Consider the following 23,051-nt stretch of genomic DNA (forward strand, 5'->3'; position numbering starts at 1 on the left):
ATCCCGCTAAGACCGGGATCTCGATTAATAAAGCTACCTCATGCTTTTTTACATCAAGAATGGCTACTCGTGATTCCTGGGGGCACCCCACCCCGCGATCGGAGCGAGAGACATGTCCCCCGTTTAGGGGTTCGCTCTTTCACTTTCTTTGTTGGGTCTTTGTGTGGTTTATGTATAAGAGTAATTGTGGCTTCATAGAAGGAATTTGGTAGTGCTCCATCTGTTTCAATTTTGTGGAATAGTTGGATAGTATTGGTATGAGGTCTTCTATGAAGGTCTGATAGAATTCTGCACTGAACCCATATGGACCTGGGCTCTTTTTGTTTGGGAGACCTTTAATGACTACTTCTATTTCTTTAGGAGTTATGGGGTTGTTTAAATGGTTTATCTGTTCCTGATTTAACTTTGGTACCTGGTATCTGTCTAGGAAATTGTCCATTTCTTTCGGATTTTCAAGTTTTGTTGAATATAGGCATTTGTAGTAGGATCTGATGATTTTTTTTTAATTTTCTCTGATTCTGTAGTTATGTCTCCCTTTTCATTTCTGATTTTGTTAATTTGGACACATTCTCTGTGTCCTCTCGTTAGTCTGGCTAAGGGTTTATCTATCTTGTTGATTTTCTCAAAGAACCAACTTTTGGTTCTGGTGATTCTTTCTATGTTCCTTTTTGTTTCTACTTGGTTGATTTCAGCTCTGAGTTTGATTATTTCCTGCCTTCTACTCCTCCTGGGTGTATATGCTTCTTTTTGTTCTAGAGCTTTTAGGTGTGCTGTCAAGCTGCTGACATATGCTCTCTCCTGTTTCTTTCTGCAGGCACTCAGAGCTATGAGTTTTCCTCTTAGCACAGCTTTGTGTCCCATAAGTTTTGGTGTGTTGTACCTTCATTTTCATTAAATTCTAAGAAGTCTTTCATTTCTTTCTTTATTTCTTCCTTGACCAGGTTATCATTCATTAGAGCATTGGTCAACTTCCATGTACATGTGGGCATTCTTTCCTTATTGTTATTGAAGACCAGCTTTAGCCTGTGATGGTCTGATAGGATGCATGGAATTATTTCTATCTTTCTGTATCTGTTGAGGCCTGTTTTATGACCAATTATATGGTCAATTTTGGAGAAAGTATCATGAGGTGGTGAGAAGAAGGTATATCCTTTTGGTTAAGATAGAATGTTCTATAAATATCTGTTAAGTCCATTTGGTTTGTGACTTCTCTTAGTCTGTCTACATCGCTGTTTAATTTCTGTTTCCATGATTTGTCCATTGATGAGAGTGGGGTGTTGAAATCTCCTACTATTATTTTGTGACGTCCAATTGCTGCCTTTTACAATGTTTCTATCCTTCTTTTTTCAATGGTGTGTGTGTGTGTGTGTGTGTGTGTGTGTGTGTGTGTGTGTGCGCGCGCGCGCGCTCATGCTTGTGTGCCCAGGCACGTGTGCATGTTATGTAGATATATTATTTAGGGGTTAACCATCAACAGTTACATATTCTCTGCACTCTACCCAGCTGTGAGTCTCTGTATTGACTCCTATCCACTGAAAAACACTAGGCTTCTTTGATGAGGACTGAATGTGGTACTAATCTATATGTGACTGGATAAGTGTTTAGAGGGTGGTGTGATACTGTCCATATAACAAGATACCAGCAGTAGATTCTTCCCTAGGGTCTAAGATTTCCCCCCTTTATCATTCTAGGCCAGGATTTTAGTAACAAGCCTGAGTACCACCCTTGAGTGTGGGCCTTAAATCTAAGCAGAAATTGGGCAGAGGACATATCTTTCTGTCATTATAATTCACAAGGTTCCCAACTGAGTAAAACTGTTGATAACTTTTACTCCTCAGCAGCCTGTAGAGCACCTTTTGGCGCTATGAAAGCTAGGCAGTAGGAAAAAGCTCCCAGGGCAGTATCTTCTTTTCTATCCTAAGTTAGGCACTAAAGGCAATCCCCACATGGATCCACTTGATCTAGGCAACCATTCGTTCTGGCTTTATTCCCATATGACTATACTTTGTGGCAAGTTGAAATTTAAAATTATTCTTCATAACTTACCCCTTGTTAACTTGACACATAAACATAACACCTTAACCTATAACTTTTTTAAACCTTTGTTCCGAGAGACTCATGTTAATATCATAATACAAAACGAAGTCTCACTCTAATGAGCTCCTAATGTCTTAAGCACGTTTACTACTTCTGAAAGGAAAATTATACAGATGTAAGGTTTAAAAATGAAGTTAAAAGAAAATTCAGACTCAGGACTAAACACTGAAAAGCAAGTCCAGGCAGCCCCGCCCTGCCGCTAGGACTAACAGACCATAAAGATAAAGAAAAGGAATGCAGGAACCAGCCCGAGTTATCAGGACTGACCCAAACCATCTGGCAGAAGGGCACCTCCCCCAGCTTACTCAGAGTCACACCTTAACCAGATGTCCTTCAAACCCTGATACGCCCCTAGCTCCTAAAATCCTGTACGCTCCAGTCAATACGTACTTTCCTGCTGTGCTGTAATCTCACTGCCATGTTTAAATGAGCCAATCACCTATAGCTGCGCCAGAAATTAGCCAATTGTGTGTAAAGCGCCAAACCCCTAACCTCCCTATATATAAACCCCGAGTTTGGAAGCTGGGGTCGATTCTCTGTCTCCTGTGTGAGATACTGAGTCGACCGGGATCCTGAGTCGACCCGGGATCTCGTTAATAAAAGCTACCTCTTGCTGTTACATCAAGACGGCTACTCGTGATTCCTGGGGGCACCCCACCCCGCGATCGGAGCGAGAGACACGTCCCCCGTTTAGGGGTTCGCTCTTTCACTTCAAGAGTCCAAAATATTAAAAAACCCAAAGTCTCAATGAGTTCATATTTAAAAGGATATCACTTAAACATTCTTATTTCACAGTAAGTGAACAATAACACTTAGGCCAAACAAAATCCAGTAGTGTAAATATCAAGCCCAGTTGATCAGTGCCTGGCTATCTGTGCTTTGTGATCTTCAGAGATAAAGAGGGTGTTGGCAGAGTCACCTCGGCAGTTCTGTCCTCCCCAGCACACAGACGTTCCACTTTATTCTAGCTCTATTGTATACCCACCGCTGTCCTTAGGAGATATTCAATGGTTGCGGCATCTCAGTGTCCTGGGTGTCCACAGGAATTGAGTCTCGACTTTCACCAATGTTTTCTACTCTCTCTCCACAGGGCCTTCAGACCTTCAGCACAGTGCCAGGCCTCAATTTCTCTCCACAAGTTCTTTCATCCTTTAGTTCAAGTACCATGTAGATATTTTTTTCCTTTACTGCCAAGTTTTGCAGTAAAGGCCATGTGTAGCCTAGCCCCTTTGGACCACAGTTGAGTGAGTTTCTCCATACTCATCCTGATGAAATACTTTCCTGTTGCTCTCATGAAGCACAAGGTTCACTTCAACGGTGCAGATTTCTTATTAACCACAACAGACTCTTCAGCCCTAGTCTAATCAGCACTCACATATTCTTAACTAAAATATCTCAAAATTGTCTTCTGGCCCAGTTTCTAGTAAAGCCTGTGTCATCCTGAAACCTCATGAAAAGAGTCTGTCCTGTCCATATTTGTTTCAATGTTAGTATCTTCCAAGCTTTCATTTAAAGAGCTTAATAAACGTTTCTAATAGTGTTCGATGGCTTTTCTAATCCAAAGTTGCAAGGTCTCTAGTTCCCCTGTCCCAAAACATAGGGTCAGGGTTATCACAAGAACATTCCATTTCCTCAGTGCCAATGTGTGTTTGAATTTCAGTTCTGTTCTTGGGATAAAAGATCCCAGCAAAAAACAACAAGGAGGGAAGGGTTTATTTGGTTCACAGTTGAAATTCGACACAGGCATGCAAGCAGGTAGTCACATCACATCCACACTGGGGAGCACAGAGAGATTAAATGCATGCTTCTCTGCTTGTTGGCTTCATGATTTCCTCACCACAAGCAAAGAACAGCTGATGCAATGTTGTTATCCACATTCCTGGTAGGTCTTCCATTTTACCTCACTTAAGGGAAGCAAGACATGCCCAGAGGCTATCCGGATCTAGACGATTCTTCCTTCAGGCTATTACTACATGTTTCTGGGTTGTAACAAATGGATATTTAATACTAATCAACACACACACACACACACACACACACACACACACACACACAGAGAGAAGTGAAAAGAATTTAAAAATTCTTTAAAAAGTAATAAAATAATACAACTTTAAAAAATCAAACCCTACCCATCACAAGAACTTATCATTGTTCTTTGGCAAATTATGAATTATGAAGGATCATAAACATTCATGCTTTCAATAAAATACTACATTTCTTTTAAAATATAACTTAAAACTTATTCTTTAAAATTTCTTGTGTGTATATAATGTGCCTTGATCAAGTTCAAATCTCATTTTTCTCTCTTGTCCCTTGCATTTCTTCTGGAACTATCATTCTTCCCAACATCCTTTGCTACTATTTCATATGAATACATTTTTTTAAACCCACTGAGTTTAACTGTGGGCTCTTGAATGTGGATGACTGCAGCTTACCAGAAGAAAATAAAAAAATGAAGAAATGAAGCACTATGACCATCACTCTCTCAGGAACCTTAATTTTCAATGAGCCCCCTAGCTAGAGGCTCATTTTATTGTCTTCTGCAGGTCTTGTGCTGGTAAACAAAGTTTCTGTGAATTCAGGGGTTCAATAACCATGCCATTCCTAGAATATAAAATATCATAATATCAACCCCCACACTCATGCTCTTATCTTATATTCTCTCTCCTCCTTGTCCATGCTATTACCTTACCCTTGGGGTATAGAGAAGGTTATATAGATATTCCCTTTAAAGTTGAGTACTTAAAAGTCACTTATTCTCAGAACTTTGACCAGTCATGAATCTCTATTTGACCATGTCCCACTGACAAGCGTCTTCTCTGACCCAGGCTGAGAGTTGTACAACTTAAAGATGTAAACATAATTACTTAGCAGATAAGTTTTGATACATATCAATTTATTTGTTTGTTTTTCTTAAAAATGGTTCTCATTGTGTTGCCCTGGCTCTCCTGGAACCCATTTTAAAGACCAGGATGATCTTGAACTCACCAAGAACTGCCAGTTTTTGTGTCCAATGTTGGAATGAAACCAGCCATGCCCAGCAACATATCCACTTACCAACAGTAAGTTATCGGTAGACTCCCAGAAAGTGGTTGTGGTCTCCTTAGTCATAGGCTTTAGATCATGTTTATAGTACCTGGTGCATAGATTCCCTCCAATAGAAAAGACTTCAAATCCAATCACAAAGTGACTGGTTACCTTGTGAACATTCATATCATTACTAGTCCAATGAGCATATATTATCGTTATGCCCAGTTTGAGGGAACCCCAGGAGACCACCAAAAATTGTAATACAGATGTAATAAACAAAGGGAGTTTTTATTATGGAAGCCCTGACATGGATAGCTGTTTCTCCCACTGCACAGGTTAGAAGAGCGACCTCAGTTCTAGGGGTTTGAGATATATATAGGGAGATGCATAAGCTGGGGCTCTTGACCACAGGCATTACATGATTGGGTAGGGGAAAGGGAGTGCCATCCTTCAAACCCAATAGCATTTGTTCAGACAGGGAGGCAGAATCGTGCAGCTGGACAAAGACCTTTATGACCTGGGAAGAAATAACTTATTCCACTATCAGGGACCAGCATGTTTTTATGTGGTCAAGGCTATCTGGGAATACTTAATTGCTTCTATGCCATAGCTCAAGAGTGGGCTTTTATCATCTCAAGGATACTAACTCCTGCTTCCTTCAAAGGTCAGAGCAATCTGCACCTGGAGAGTGCTGTCACAAAAAAAGGTATTGCAATATTCCAGAACCAGGTTGGTCTCCCTTTTGTCTGCCCTGTTCAAAAGCCAGAGGCATCTGTACTGGGGAAAGGGTATACTAACTCTTCTGGCTCAGGATCTGATATGCAGGGGACAGGGGGTAGGGTGTAGGGGGAAGATTACCTGTTCTTTTTCACCATCAGGCAGTTTGGTATTGTAGTTGGCAAGGTCCACAGTTAGGTGATATTGTTGATGACTGCTCTTCTAACAGTCTATATATCACCTTGTGGTAAAAGTAATGCTAGGCAGCAGGGAGGAAGCTTCCATCTGAGTTCCAGCTCCATATCCAAAGTACAGAAAAGGGGTATTTTGATATTGCACAGTGTTATTTTGTCATGATGAGGTTTTCCACTAAAGAGAGCATTGAAACCTAAATGTACTCATGCTATTTGTTTTAGGAACCAGTAATGACAAAACCATCTCTAATTAAACATAACAGAGGGAAGAATAAGCTCAGTCCATTAAAATGATCTTGAAGTTCAAGATGTCAAACCTACATAAATTTCTGCAATAGTCGGCCACTCAGACTGTCGTGCAAACACCATCCAGTGTCAGAAAAATGAATGCCCATGAGAAAGCATGTAGTCCCTTTCCACAGCTTTCCTCACAGCATTTTTAATGTCCTTATTTCTGAGGCTATAGATGATGGGGTTCATCAGGGGGATCACCACAGCATAGAAGACAGATACCACCTTGTCGTGGCTGAGGGAATAGCTTGAACTGGGTCTCATGTACATGAAGAGACCAGAGCCATAGAAGAGGGTCACAGCAGTCAGGTGAGAAGCACTGGTACTAAAGGCCTTGGTCCTACCTTTAGCTGAGTTGATCCTAAGGACAGCAGCAACAATGTATCCGTAAGAGATGAGGACTACCAGGACAGACATCACCCCCACAATGACACCTAAAATAAAGGTTACCACCTGGCTAGTGAAGATGTCAGAGCAGGCCAGAGCCAGGACTGGAGGGAGGTCACAGAAGAAGTGGTTGATTATGTTGGGTCCACAGAAATCATGCTGGTAGATAGAGCATGTTTCAATCAAAGAACTAAGGAAACCACCCATATAGGCACCAGCCACCAACTTTAAACACAGTGAATGGGACATGATAGCCATGTAGAGCAATGGGTTGCAGACGGCGGTGTACCGGTCATAGGCCATAGCTGCCAGGAGCAAGCATTCAGTCAGCCCCATTCCACAAAAGACAAAGTATTGTGTGGCACAGCCAAGAAAAGAAATGGTGTTCTCATCTGTGACAATGTCAGAAAGCATCTTGGGGGCAGTGGAGGATGAGTAACAGATGTCCAGGAAGGAGAGATTACTGAGAAAGAAGTACATGGGTGTGTGGAGGTGACTGTCCATCCTGATGAGGGTGATGAGGCTCAGGTTCCAGGCTAAGGTCAGGAGATAAATCCCTAGAAAGAACATGAAAAGGAAGACCTTCATCTGAGGCTGATCTGAAAATCCCAGGAGGATGAATCTGGTCACAGTTGTGCTGTTTCTTCCTCCGGCCATACACAAGCTTCCTGCATAAAAGACAAGACAATTCCCTGGTTGGAGAAATGATGTTTGAAACTTTAAGAAGAAATACCTGGGGCTGGAGATGTAGCTAAGTCGGTAAACTGCTTGCCTGGCATGACCAAAGGCCTGCGTTTGATTCCCAGCACCACATAAACTGGATATGTTGGCACAGAGGTGCCAAAGTGAATTAGAATTCAGTGTGATTCTTGACTATATAACTAGCTACTTGAAAGCCCACCTGGGACACATGAGACTTTGAAATGAAAAAGATGGGGCTACTGACATGATCTATCAGAAAGATGTTTGCTGCATCATCATGATGAAAATTTGCATTTGACAAATTTCAGCATCACAGCTTACAGTATGAAAGGACTGCAATCAAGCATCCTTGATAAAGGAGGATAAAACCTCAGAAGCACCAGATGCTAGGATTTTCCCAGAGAAGAGAAGCAGGAAGAACAAAGGGTTCATTAGGTCAGTGGTTGGCAAAGTTCAGCTTGGATGTTACCAGTTAGCTCAGATCATCATTCTAAACACATGAGGTAAGCCTATGCACACTTGTAGTAAATATTTAAATCCCAGCCTGGGGTTTTTACCCTACCTTTGGTTATTGAGTTCCCAGATGAAAGACATACTCATAGCCTTTAGATTTACAATAAGACCTAAACAGCACAAGAGTTGGGCAGCTGCTTATCCTCCATGCTGTTAGAATCTACTTTTCCATTGATACCTCTGAGTTATTACTTACTATTTACTATGTTTCGTCAGTACTGCTCTTAACTCCAATTGGGCAGCTCTCAGGGCCATGCTCTCTTGACCTTTAATCCATGCTGGCTTCTCCTTCCTCCTTCCTGTACCTTCTTTTTCCTTGTGATCCTTCTTTCCCTCAAGCCTGTGAAATGTAAGAGACCCCACCTATGTCTCTTCTGCCCAGCTAATAGCTGTTGGCATCTTTATTCACCAGTCAGAATTAGCTTGGGGCAGGCTCACAGGGGCTACATGCAGACTCCAGATCATTAGCCCCCCACCCCCAACATTATAGTAGGCAATAAAGGGCAAAACCTCAACACACGCTCAACAATTAAGTACTGGTGTCAGGTCAAAGTGAAAGCAAGTGTGTTTTAAAAGGCAAATGAACCTATGCCTTTATCTTTTCATGATAGATTGGTGAAGTTCAAGCTGTTGCTCTTCTCTCGCTTTTATTTGACTGCACATCCTCCCCTGTGTTTCTTGTCACTCACACTCATGTATAACATCTGCTTCTGACTTTGGGTGTTCTAAGATGTTGAATCATCCTTGTCCTTCAAGTAACAGACACCTGTTGACTATATTCATGCTTATTCATGGCATAAAATAAATGTTTTCCATTGCTCATCCTCAGAGTTCAGCAGAGTGTCCCTTCAGTTATTATGCCTGGCATATTACTATAATAAAATATATAATTTTTTTGTACATGAACAATGATCCTAAAATATAATCCCAATCATAATATAACTGTGAATAAATACCTACTTAATACTTAGCTATGTGCAAGGCACTATTGTGAGGACTCATTTGTACAAAGTCTGGTCCACACAGCCTCAGGATCTGGCAGTGTTTCTCTCTGCCTCTTTTACAGAGCAAAGCTGGAATAAGTTGAAATGTACTATTTTCAGGAGAATGAAGTAGGAGGGAATGAGTTAGACTTACTGAATTCTTTAGGTGAAGTGTCTTGAAATCTTGTACCACCAGAGTAAGTATTGGTGACATTTTAGCTCTGGCCTCTTCTGTAATCTTCAGTTCATTTGCATTTCTCAATGCTATGAACCTCATTTGTGATTACATCATTATTTTAATGTATACTCACTTTGTGTAAATAAAAATGTGTGCTTCTGGAATCCCTGTTCCTTTGTCACTAAAGTTTTCAAATAACCTGTGGGAGTTTATTACTTTAATGGGCATAGATATCCTTCTCCCCTCCACCCCAGCTCCCAGAGGCTGGCCACCCCAGCTACACCAGGATCCAATGAGTAACACGAGCAACCATTAGAGCTAACATCTACTGAGTAATAATTATTCTCTAGAGTAATGATGATGGGACTGGCTGCCCATTACCAATGTCTCCTGCCTTATTCTCCTATGAGACTTCCTTTATTTGGGTCTAAGAAGATGCCCTCTTGTATTGAAAAACAGCTTTTCACTTTAACATGTCCTCAGCTAGAAATAAACTTCACACCCAAACAGAGTAAGACTATGGATAAAACATAAAGTGAATAAACAATTAATTAATTAAAAATGTGGTTCTTAGGAACAAAAACTTCCAACTAAGTGATTTTGGATCAAATTCCATCTGTGTTTTCTTACCCATAGGAAACAAATATGAACATGTTTAGTAGCTTAAACTAATATAATAATGACTTCTACCTGAAAGGGTACTGAGGTCATCAAATAAGATATGAATAAGAAATTCTTCACATGGTGCTTGATAAATAGAGCTCAATCCAGGAGCATAAACTAATAGCATGAATAACTGTTTCTTGAGTCATGGCCAAGAAGTGTGTACTACCGTACCCACATCTAAATTTAACTGGGTAGAATCTTGCCCAAAAGTCATTCCCTTAATTCAATTTAATATCTTTGAACACAGGATTAAGTACCATTTCACTTCCTGGTGTCCCTTTAATTCTCAAACTATATATTTTATATTTTTCTTTTCTGAGCTTGCTATGCTTAATCAAAACACTATTCATGAGATTAACTAGAAAACAAACTCTATGATGAGTGTTTCTGTGTTTTTCTTTGTCAATGCAATTAGTCTGAGTCTCTTCACCATAACTTCAGGCATACTCTTCAGACAGGGGCAAAAAAAGCATGCATGTTCTTCCCCCCAAAAACTACAAAAACAGTCTCTAACCACATACTGAAATTCTTCTCGGCTGAAACCTTTTGGGATAGATCTGCACAATTCAAATTACTCCCAGTAACAAAGTCTTCCATATTCCTACTAGTAGGCTGCTAAACCTCATTTAAAGCATTCTATTTCTTTCCAAATCCAAAGTCCCAAAATCCACATTCTTCTAAAAAAAAAAAAAAAAGCATGGTCAGGTCTATCACAATACCCCTGTCCTTGGTATCAACTGCTGTCTTAGTTAGGGTTTTACTGCTGTGAACAGACACCATGACTAAGGCAAGTCTTATAAAGGACATTTTTTTCCCCCAGCCAGTTCTGAGGCTGAGGCGGGTTTATTTTTTCCTAGTCTGCTTTTACACCATTTTAATTACATGCAAGTAGTAAGGTCAGTTCTAGCTTAAGGGAAAAAGCAAGACAAGAAACAGAATTAGTCAAGAACAAGCAAGGCAATAAACAAAGTCCTGTGATAATTGTTTCTAAGGCTTATTAGGATAACCAAGATACCTGACCCTCCTTCCCTGTCCTAGCCCAAAGTCATATTCTTGCCTGAAGCCTACTTCTTTGTTCTAGCCTAAAATCAGATTCCTGTCTGTGCTAACTTCCCTATCCTGGCCCAATGCCAAATTCCTGCCAAGCAGCCACAAAAACTTTCCTACCTCCTACTTTTTTATTTCATAAACAAGACTGCAGCTGACTCAGGTTGTTCTGAGAATGCTTTCCTTACCTGTAATAGAATATGCATTATCAAAAGCAATGCACCTCTGTCTTTGGTTGGTAAGGCTCTGTGCTGAACTTACCAGTCTCTGAATGCCAGTCTGTTAAATTGGGGCTGACTTACAGGTTCAGAGGTTCAGTCCTTTATCACTAAGGTGGGAGCATGGTAGCATCCAGGCAGGCAAGGAATAGGCAGAGATGAGAGTTCTACATCTTCATCTAAAGGCTGCTAGCAGAATACTGGCTTCCAAACAGATAGGTTGAGGGTCTCAAAGCTCACACTCACAATGACACACCTATTTCAACAAGGTGACATTTACTCCAACAGGGCCACACCTTTTATAGTGCTACTCCCTGGGTTGAACATATACAAACCATCACAAATACTTAACTAAGGAGAAACCAGTCTGCATCACTGTCTGCCCCAACCTGCAGGAGGTTCAGTGGAGACCTGAGGAGGGGGTGAAAGAATGGGGGACAGGAGCAGCAAAGAAGGAGAGCAAGTAGATTGTCTGATCAAGCTCTCAAACTTTATTTCAGGGCAGTGGCTTAAAAAGACAAGCAAACAGGAAGGCCAAACAGGGCCCAAGACCAATTCATCACCCTCACTACCATTCCATTGTTCTTTCTGTTCCTGCAATTCTAAAGTGTAAATTGTGGGTGTACTGATAAGAACAGATAACTTGCCAGGTTTCCCAGACACAGAGGCTGAGTAAGTGGGCCTGAAAAATTCCTGAGAACATTCCTGAAACAGAGGGTGTAAAAGTGGGCTTGGACCCTGGCAATTATCTATTCTATGATTTTTAAGAGCTCTTGAAAGATAAAAGCATGCATGTGATAATTATTCTTTTCCATCCACTGCAACATCTCATACACCTTCTAACTCTAAAACACAAATCATGAATACAGGAGATAAGAAATAATGTGTACCATCTCCCTATATTTTTTTGTTTTTAGTACCTTCTATTACAATACTTACCCAGGCTTCCAGTCTCTTCATTGACACTTATTACAATGACATCATACAAATCTTCCAAATCAAACTCAAGGAGACTCTTGAATTATCAAAAACAACTTGGTAATGAGATTCTTTTGGCTATGTACATTATGGAGTCTCATCTGGATGACAGTGGTTTAGGAAACAACAGTTATTGATTTGGCTTTGTCATGGATTCTGAATGCAAAACTCCTCACCAGGCATATTTATAACTCCCACTTGAAAACATTAGACCATTTTTCTTTTACTCTTAATAATTAGATAATTTCTTTCACTTTTAGCCAACAGCAGTAATAAAAAAGATGCGATCAAGTTTTTATTTGATGACTAGCAATGAGCCTTCATTTCTATCAGACTGGTCATTTCAGGAGATTTTACTTACATCAATGTAAAACTGTATTTTCAGCCTGCAGACATCCTCTGTATAGTACATTCATCAGTCTCCACAGCTAAAAAGTGGAAAAGTTTCAAAAATCAATTATCATAAATACCTCTGACTAGAATAATGGAAGCTGACATCATCTATGAAGTCAGTAAAGCAATAATTCTCCAAGACTCAATAATTCAAGTTGCTACATCCTGACATAGAACAACCACTGATTCATATTAATATCATTGTCTATATAAAATTGAACCTTTGTTTAAACCCTGTGAACTGTGTAGTACGTCATTCATGCACACATATTAGTGGAATATGGGCAAATATCTCAGAAAGATACATATTTGTGACCTTGGTAATGAGAAGTCCTCTGCTGCAACTTCTTAAGACTATAAATCAAGCATTCAACATGGGAATCACCCACAGGGCAGAGTATGACAGCAAATTTGTCAAAGGTAGAGGAGCCACCATAACTGGAACTCAAATAGACAAACAAACCCGAGGTATAGAAGAGGAAAACAGCTGTCAGGTATGAAGCATAGGTGTGGAAGACTTTAGAACTGCCTTTATTCTGTGTGATCCTCATGATGGAAATGTGTAGAGGATAGTTTTGATGTTCTGCATGTGAACTCTGAATGTCCTGTTCCCCAATTGGTTCCTGATAAATCAATAAAGATGCTAGGCTAATAGTTGGGAGGAAGAGGTGGAAATTCCTGGTCTGTGAAGGTAGGCTAGCAGATGCAAGTGGAAGAAAGAAGTTGTAGTATTTTAGAAAGAGATAAAGCACCAACCATGTGAAATCTCAGGTGGGGTAGCCATTGGCCACTTCCCTAAATAGGCCTGGGATAGCAGATGGGAGATTAGAAACATAACTAAGTAACTAAGTTAAGAGCAGATTTAGGGTGCTGAGCAGGAGAAGATAATCAGGTGACTAAAGTTGAGAGTAGATTTAGAGGTGTTGATCTGGAAGTAAAAAGAAGGTTGTGCTAGTCAAGGAAGGCTTAGAAGAGCCCAGCCATTGAGCTAAAAGCATATAAAAAATTAAGCTAATGTGCGCATGCATCCAAAGGTACCTGGGCTGGCCTGGTAGCTTAAAGCAGAGCAGCAGAAACTATATGCTACAGATAAGACTACATAGCTATATCATGATAAATAAGGCATTTGCTATTCCAAACAACGTGGTTAATATGGCAAGCAGGAGCTGTACAAAGAATTTGTCATTGCAGGATAGATTTAATAGCTGGTGCATGTCACAGAAGAAATGTTTATTGAAGTTAGTCCAGAGAAGTGGAGCTGCAGCAAGGTACAAATCAGAGATACAGAAGTAGTAAGTCCAGTCATATAGGATCCCACCACCATCCAAGCACAGAGGGTAGGTGATATGATTGGTGATAGAGCAGTGGGTTACAAATGACAGCATACTTGTCACAGGCATGGCTGTCATGAGGAAATATTCACTTAGTCCTCTAGTGAAAAAGATAAAATATTATACCATGTAGTCCACAAAGCTGATAGTGTGCTTTTCCTGGAAGAATTTGGAGGGTGTCATGGGAGGTGATATAGTATAAGACTTTGAAGGAAGATCATGAAGAAGAAATACATGAGTGTGTGGAGGTGTGAATCCATTCTTATTAAAATAATGAGGAATGTGTTCCAGTTGCAGATAAGAAAATGACTATTTCTGTGATATGTGGGAATCTAAGAATCTCAGATGTATGAATTGTGTTATTTCCTTCCCCAATCATTGCCTTCATGATTATTGATGATGAAAAGCAACAACAGCAATGGAAGAAAAAGAAGAAGAGGAGGAGGAGGAGGAAGGGGGAGGAGGGGGAGGGGTAAGAGGAGGAAGAGGAGGGAGGGGAGGAAGAAGAGGAAGGGGAGAGGAAGAGGCAGAGGGAGGGGGGGAAGAGGGGAAGGGGGAGGAGAGGGAGGGGAGGGAATGGGAGAGGGAGGAGGGAGGAGGAGGAAAGGAAGAGGAAAAGAGGAAGAGGAAGAAGGAAGAGGAAGAAGAACAAGAACTAGGAGAAGAAGAACAAGAAAAAGACAAGAGGAACAGGAACAAGAACAATAAGAAGAAGAAGGAGAGGGGAAAGAGGAGGAGGAGAAAGGAAAAGAAAAATAAAAAGAAAAGAAAATGCATTGTTAACGTAGGTGAAATATTACAATTAGTACATTATCCCTTTTCCTACCGTTAAGTCCTGGCAAGAGACATCTAAAATCTACATCATGAGAAGAGATTTTGAAAACTTGAAATGGCAACTTTTATGTGATTATTTATTAAATAATAAAAATTATGAATATATTTTTATAGTACTGTAAAAGTGGTCTTGGAGCACATGAGAAACATATACATTCAGGACAGTATTCAGAACTGTTAACACAGAAGACAAACTATAATATAAAACTCATTCTTGCTTTAGGTAGAGATTGTACATTAGTGGCTGAAATACATTCAACATGAACAATGATGAAAGAGAATAATTGTAACCTGTAAACATACATGTAAACATATAAACACAAACACATACACAAATACATAAACACACATATAAACACATACACAAACACACAGAGGATTAGATTTACTGATTATCATATGTTGAACCATCCCTGTTTTTCTGGCATGAAGCCTATTTGATCATGGTGGATGATCTTTTTGATGTGTTCTAAGATTTGAAATGCAAGAATTTTATTGAATATGTTTTTATCTCTTTCACAAGACAAACTGGCCTGCAATTTTCTTATTTTGTTAAGTCTTTACATGCTTTGAGTAGCAGGAGTACCTCTAGCAACATAAAATGAATTTGGCAGTAATCTTTCTGTTTCTATTTGAGAAATAATTTTGGCATTAACTCTTTGTTGAACATTTGATTGAATTCTGCACTAAAACCATCTGCCCCATGGATTTTTTGGGTGGTGGGAGATTGTAATGACTACTTTTATATCATTAGGTGTTGCATACCTATATAAATTATTTTTCTTATTTTGATTTAACTTTGATAAGTGGTACCTACCAAGAAAATTATCCATTTCCTTTAGAATTTCCAATTGTGTGGAATACAACGGTTTTTTTTTTTCATCTTTATTGAATTGGGTATTTCTTATTTATATTTCGATTGTTATTCCCTTTCCTGGTTTCCAGACCAACATCCCCCTAACCCCTCTCTCTCCCCTTCTCTATGGGTGTTCCCCTCCCCATCCTCCCCTCATTACCACCCTCCCCACAACAATCATGTTCGCTGGGGGTTCAGTCTTGGCAGGACCACGGGCTTCCCCTTCCACTGGTGCTCTTACTAGGCTATTCATTGCTACCTATGAGGTTGGAGCCCAGGGTCAGTCCATGTATAGTCTTTGGGTAGTGGCTTAGTCCCTGGAAGCTCTGGTTGTTTGGCATTGTTGTTCATATGGGGTCTCAAGCCCCTTCAAGCTCTTTCAGTCCTTTCTCTAATTCCTTCAACGGGGGTCCAGTTCTCAGTTCAGTGGTTTGCTGCTGGCATTGGCGTATGTATTTGTTGTATTCAGGGTGTTTCTCTCAGGAAAGATCTACATCTGGTTCCTGTCGGCCTGCACTTCTTTGCTTCATCCATCTTATCTAGTTTGGTGGCTGTATATGTATGGGCCACATGAGGGGCAGGCTCTGAATGGGTGTATATTCTGCCTCTGTTCTAAACTTTGCCTCCCTATTTCCTTCCAAGGGTATTCTTGTTCCCCTTTTAAAGGAGTGAAGGGATGACATTTTGGTCATCCTTCTTGAGTTTTCATGTGTTCTGTGCATCTAGGGTAATTCGGCATTTGGGCTAATATCCACTTATCAATGAGTGCATACCATGTGTGTTTTTCTGTGATTGGGTTACCTCAAAAGTTTATCCTTATGATTCTCTGGCTTCCGTCAATAGCTTTTATGTTCCCCCTTTTGCTTCTGATTGTGTTAATTTGAATATTCTCTGGGTCTCTTAATTAATTTGGATTAGGGTTTGTCTATCCTGTTGATTTTTTTCAAAGAACCAGCCCTTTGTTTCATTGATTCTTTGTATTGTATATTTGTTTATTTGTTTCTATTTTATTTATTTCAGCCCTCAGTTTGATTATTTTCTGCCATTACTCCTCTTGGATGGGCTTACTTCTTTTTGTTCAGGTGTGTTGCTAAGTTGTTACTGTGAATACTGTGAAATCTCTCTCTCTCTCTCTCTCTCTCTCTCTCTCTCTCTCTCTCTCTCTCCTTCCTCCTTTTTCTTATTTTTTACTTATTTTTGTGGAATTTCTCAGCACCACTAACATTGCTGGTTGTGGTACTGGTATGTGTGAGTGAGTATGTGTGTGTGTGTTCCTTCTTTTGGTTTCAGTAGTGTGAAATTATTTCTTTCCTGTGTTTTCATGGGTGTAGTTAGACTTCTTAGGTTGGAAATTTTTTATCTATTACCTTCTGTAGAGTTGGATTTGTAGATACATACTATTTAAATTTGGCTTTAACATGGAATATCTTATTTCCTCTTTCTATGGTAATTGAAAGTTTTGCTGGCTGTTACAGCCTGGGATGTCATTTCTATTCTCTTAGAGAGTACAGCCATTTGTTCAGGCCCTTCTGGCTTTAAGAATCTTGAGAGAAAACTCAGGTGTAATTCTAATAAGTCTGAGTTTATATTTTACTTAGTGTTTTTCATTTGGAGCTTTTAGTATTCTTTCTTTGTTCTGTACATTTAATGGTGAAGTATTTTTTGATAATGGGACCTCCTTTTCTGGTCTAATATTTTTGGTGTTCTAGAAGCTTCTTGTACTTTCATAGGAGTGCCATTCTTAAGGTTAGGAAAATTTTCTTCTATGATTTTGTTGAAAATATTATCTGGATCATTAACTTGTGATTCTTCTCTTTCCTTTATCCTATTATTGTTAGGTTTGGTCTTTTCACACTGTCCCAGATTTTCTGGATGGGTTGTTTCAGGAACTTTTTAGATTTAACATTTTTTTTGGCTGATATATCCATTTCTTCAATTGTATCTTCATTGACTATAGACCTACAATCATCACAGATCCAGATTCTCTTGTTCATCTCTTGTGTTGGTGAAGTTTCCCTGTATAGTTCGTGTTTGAATTCCTAATTTTTTAAAATTTTGTAATTATATTTGTGCACAGAAAACTTAAGTGTACATTTAACCCAGTTTAGTGGCGAGTTCTTTAGCCTTTGCCTTTTCCAGCTTGGCAATGCGAGCCACAGACTTAAGACCCAGGACATTGCCTCCCCAGTGGCGGCAGATCTCATCATATCTGTCATTATAATTGGTCCTAATAGCTTCCATCAGCTTAGCCAGAGCACCCTTGTCTTCCGAGCTAACCTGTGTGAAGGCAACAGTGGTGCATGTCTTTCTGTGGACCAGGCCTCCCAGCCTGGCCTTTCCCTTGATGATACAGTAGGGCACCCCCATCTTTCAGCAAAGGGGAGGCAGGAAAACCACCAGCTCAGTGGGGTCTACATTATGGGCAATCACCACCAGCTGATCCTTCTTGTTCTCCACCAAGGTGGTGACTGTATTGACCCCTGCTTGGAGGACAGGTGGTCTCTTAGTTGGGACATCCCCTTTGCCAGCAGCTTTCTTCTCAGTGTGAGCCAGCAGCCTTTGCTTCTTTTCTGTCGCTTCTGTTTCCGACCCGCAGAAAAGAGCGACGACACAGTGTTCTTCTCAAAGCAGTTTATTCAGGAACCTTACAGCATGCAAGCAGGGATCTTTCTTTTCTTCTCCTCCTCCCTCAGTCCCTGAACACACTCCCTTATATCCTCCCTCAACTCCACCTTATCCGTACAGTCTGCATAATCTCAGTTCATAGGTCCACATCACACGGCCTGATCTTGCGTCATGGTGCGCCTGCGCAGCTCTCACAATGGACCTGGCTAGTTTCAGGTGTGTGAGGAAGTCAGGTGCTAGTCATGAGACTTAGCTGCAGTCCCGGGCGCCATCTTGGGACTGCTGCCACACCCGCTCCCCACATCTCCCCCTTCTTTATGTTTTTGGCAGAGAGAATGCCTGTCTTAGGTTGCCCCCTGCAGCAATGCCCCTTACCTGTCATCGGGAGACAAACGGCTTAGGTTTGATTCCTGTCTTAGTTTGGTGACATGCCTAGGGAGCCTTACCCGTCATTGACTACTTCTCTAGCATGCCAAGCCACACTTGAGGAGACTGTCCCATCTCCACCGCTGCAAAAGCCTGTATCATTAAGGCTTGAGTTCTGCACTGACGAAACTGTATACAGCACATGCACCAAAAGGCCAGGACGCTAATAAGAATCCGGCATAGGGCAAGTCCAGCAAGTCCAGCCCATTCTTTCAGTCGTGAGGCAACGGTGGCAATCTAATCAGCCAGTCCTCCAGCTAAGGACATGCTCTGTGTCGGCTTGAATCATCCTTTGTGGTGTGCTGCTATGGTTCTGGTCCACTGCCTTGCCGCCTGTGAAGGAAGCTTCAGCTGTTAGGAACCAGAGGCTGGTTAGCTTTGAAGCTGCGGAGGGCTCTTCGTGCTGCAGCAGACTTTGCGATCCAGTAGCTCCGGCCGACACCTTTAAACTTCCCCTTTCCCACCACTTCCACGGTGACTGCCCACTCGAGTGGAGTTGATATGGATGATGGATTGTCTCAATTCCTGAACTAGTCCATCGAAGTGTTGAGACCAAATTCCTGTAAGATACTGAGATATGTTATGGGATATCTGAGCAGCACGACTGACATTCACAAATGGTATGGAGGTGACACACAGTCCTGAATATTTCCACTCACAACCCAATTGCATTAACTCCATCATAATATCCGCTTGTTCCTGGAGCAAATCGACCCTTTGATACAGCAGCAAAATTCCCGCTTTCAACTGACTATTAATATTATCCTAAACATCTAAAGCTTCTGCAATACCTGCGGATAAATTACTTACAGCTGCCACAGTCTGTACTACAGAGGTAAGGGATATGGCCGCAGCAATGGCTGTGGCGGCAGAAACTGCTATAGCAGTAACAATGGCTGCAGTAATGCCAAAAACTTTCCAGATTTCCAGATGTAAGCTACGTCCCTCTGCCCCACCCGGAGCATACGGAGGCGGATGAGGCGGCCCCAGAGCCGATGGTTCTACCTTTAGTTTCACTTTCTCTAAGCTGTCAGCGATGCTTTCCAGATCGTCTTCCAACATTTCCCCCTCGCTAGAATTTCCTTCGGTCTCTAATTTTTGAGAACGTTCCTCCCTAACCTGATTTAGTGCCTCATTTCCCTTTTGGAGCTCCGCGCCACACCTTTCCTCATCCCCTATGCAATTTTTCACTAATTTCCACACTGGCAGCACTCCTTTTGGTAAATCTTTGGCAAACCTCAAATCTTTCCCTAATTTCTTCCAACTGGGCATTGTAAGATGTCCTGTCACCAGAAACCACGGAGCAACCTGGTCCACTGTTTTTAAAAAATTCTCTACTATTTCTTTCTTTAGCCAGTTTCCTTTCACTTTTAACAAATCCTCGAGGGCTTGGCAAACTATCTGAGCTGATGTTGAGTTCCCCATTGTGCTTGGTGCAACTTGTCCCAAAACCGGGAACCTTATAGTCTCAATCCGAGAGCTTTGCGACTTGTCCCAAAGCCGGGAACCTTATGGTCTCAATCCGAGAGCTTTTCTCGTCCCACTTACTTGGGAACTTACCTGCTAGCCGCCCTGACCACAGTAAGTTCTGAACGAATGACCACGTACGGGCCATCACTTGTCGCTTCTGTTTCCGACCCGCAGAAAAGAGTGACGACACAGCGTTCTTCTCAAAGCAGTTTATTCAGGAACCTTACAGCATGCAAGCAGGGATTTTTCTTTTCTTCTTCTCCTCCCTCAGCCCCTGAACACACTCCCTTAAATCCTCCCTCAACTCCACCTCATCCGTCCAGTCTGCATAATCTCAGTTCATAGGTCCACATCACACGGCCTGATCCTGTGTCATGGTGCACGTGCACAGTTCTCACAATGGACATGGCTAGTTTCAGGTGTGTGAGGAAGTCAGGTGCTAGTCATGAGACTTAGCTGCAGTCCCGGGCGCCATCTTGGGACTGCCACCACACCTGCTCCCCACAATTTTCCTGCTTTGTCTCTGGCTTGTACTTGTGGGCAAGCTTAGCAGCTGAGTCACTGTTTGCCTGTCCAGGGCCTGAGTGGACTGGTTGATGGCAGGAGGTACCTTGAGCTGCTTATAGATGATGGCTCTTTGCTGCTGCAGCCTGATGTAGCAGGGCCATTTGACAAAGCATGTTAGATCTCTCTTGGGCTGGATGTCCTGCCCAATGCCAAAGTTCTTAGGCCTCTTCTCAAAGGATTGACCACCTTTTTGGCCTCCTGTTTCTTGACCATGGGGGGGGGGCAGGGCCACCTTCTTCCTCTTGGCCTTCTTTCGTTTGGGCATCTTGTTTGGCTGAAGGAGAGAGAAAGAAGCCCTAAATTTTTATTTTCAGAATTTTCTTAGTTTTATTTTCTTTAGTGCTTCTATTTTCATATTCAGGTCTTGAACATTTTTTTTCAAGTGTTTATGTTTTCTTAACTTTCTTCAAGGGGTTTTTCATTTTCTCTAATTCTTTGCTTTTCTTAATTTCTTTAAGGGCTTTATTTATTTCCTCTTCAAGGACCTCTGTCATCTTTATGTAGTTGGTTTAAGAAGTTCTTTTGCTTCAGCTATGTTGGAATATTCAGGACCTGCTGTGATAGTATATCTGTGCTTTGGAAGAGAAATATTGGCTTGGTTGTATTGATTGAGATTTTATACTGATGTCTACGTATCTTGGTTTGGTAGGATTATAGGTCTATGTGCTAATTTTTTGGCTAAGTTTGTGTTGGATGGTTGTTTTTCCTTAGATTCTGTTTCTTCCTTGGATCTTTTGAGAGAATGATGGCTGTAGCTCAGCTGTTGTCTTCACAGGGAATTCCTGCTGGTGTTGTAGGTTGGGATTCTGGGATAAGTTGGATAAAGGAAAGTTGAGGGAGAAAGTCTTTGTGAACTGTCAGGGATGGTATTGAAAGGAAAAGGGAGTCTTCAGTAGGTTTCTTCCAATGGGTCTGGTGATGAGACCTGGGCAGGGTATCAAGATGTGGGGTATGGGATGTTGGTTGCTTCTTAGAGGCAAAAGGAAATGTTTTGGTTTGCATTCATCCTATTTGTTTTCCTGGGCAGAGGAACCCTTATGTTACCTACTGGGGTTGGGAACTTCATAAAGGTATCAAGAGAGGATGGGGAGGGAAGTTAGAACTGGATGGACTTTAGGATCCAAAAGAGGTGTGATCAGTGGGAATGGAAAACTGCAGTTGGTATTCTGTTGCAGCTCTGAGTATGAAATTGGAGTTTAGATTTGGAGGAACAGAAAGAGAAGAGAATGTCAGAGGCCTACCTTGGCATGTCTATACATGTGGCTTATAACCATTGAATCTTAAGTTACATATTTTATCTTTAGCTTCAGAAGAAAAAAATTATATAACTAAATTTATGGCAAAATGTATTACTTTTCTATAATCTTTTTGCAATTAAATTTAAGCAGCAAATACCTTTTGAACTTAAGAATTTGACTTCATGTGAGAATCCTTCATGCATCATTACTATATTCCATTTAATCAGTGTTATTTTAGATATAGCTTTCTTAATTTGTTTGGAATCCATTTATCTTACATTCTTTGATAATTTCAGAATTGGAGTAATTGGAGATTGCATGAAATTCTTGTTGTCTATAAGTCCCCAAAGAAAACTTTAGCATGGTTTATAGTAAAAAATTAGCTAATGAGGGTTGGGGATTTAGCTCAGTGGGAGAGCCCTTGCCAAGCAAGGGCAAGGCCCTGGGTTCAGTTCCCACCCCCAAAAAAAAAAAAAAAAAAAAGAAAAAAAATTAGCTAACGGAAAAAAATTATTTGTAGAAGGTGAAAGAGTTAGAAATTTTTGGGTTGTTGGGTATCTGGAGTTTCTGATCATACTAAGTCAGATGTTAAAGGCATGAGTTTCTGTTCTGTTGAACAAACAATGAAAAGCTCAAGAGCTCAGGTCAAAGCTTTATTTTGTTTACTATTCTATAATCCCCCACGGTCAGCTGAGGCCAACAAACTTGATCCATCTCCCATATCTACTGATAGAGCAATTGCCTATCTCAGTGGCAAAGTGAGAAAGAACAAAGGGCAAAGTATGACCTATCTCTGAAGATTTCTTCCCACAAACCTTTGCATCACCTCTACTCCTCTTTCATTAGGCAAAACCCATTATAGTTAACAGTGGTTCGGGGCGTTATCATGTATCATACTAAGTGACAAAGGAATTAGAGGAAAGTAATTTGGAACAAGCTGATGTCATTGTCTCCTAATCATGAACTTGTTTTCACTTGCCAAAACATTGAGAAGTATGAAGACTCTAGAAAACAGGGCATCCTCTTAGACACTGTTCTTCAGGATTCAGGATCTTTGAGGAATAATTAGTAGGCTCTTGATTATACCTATATTGTTCTTTAATTTCAGAGACCTGTATAGTATTTTCCACATTTTCTGTTAGTTTTTAGAAAGTTGAGTATTCAGTAGCTTACTACAGTAAATTCATATGTGTATTGAAGTAAGTAATAATAATATATATATATATATAATCAGAAATATCAGAAAAATTTCCTAGTATTATCCCATTGTCTATGTTAACCAAGTATAAATTAAATTGCCATGATTTAAG

The 23,051-nt window shown here is 40.8% G+C and overlaps 1 protein-coding gene across 1 annotated transcript; it reads right to left on the bottom strand.

The window, feature by feature from the left end:
* Nucleotides 1-6,413: 6,413 nt before the first annotated feature.
* LOC116893679 (olfactory receptor 5A2-like) lies at nt 6,414-7,373 on the bottom strand. The gene has a single exon (XM_032895396.1). It carries the CDS (start codon nt 7,371-7,373, stop codon nt 6,414-6,416), a length of 960 nt encoding a protein of 319 aa, XP_032751287.1.
* Nucleotides 7,374-23,051: the final 15,678 nt, after the last annotated feature.

Source organism: Rattus rattus, chromosome 2 (genome assembly GCF_011064425.1).
Source record: "Rattus rattus isolate New Zealand chromosome 2, Rrattus_CSIRO_v1, whole genome shotgun sequence".
In the NCBI taxonomy this organism is placed as follows: domain Eukaryota; kingdom Metazoa; phylum Chordata; class Mammalia; order Rodentia; family Muridae; genus Rattus; species Rattus rattus.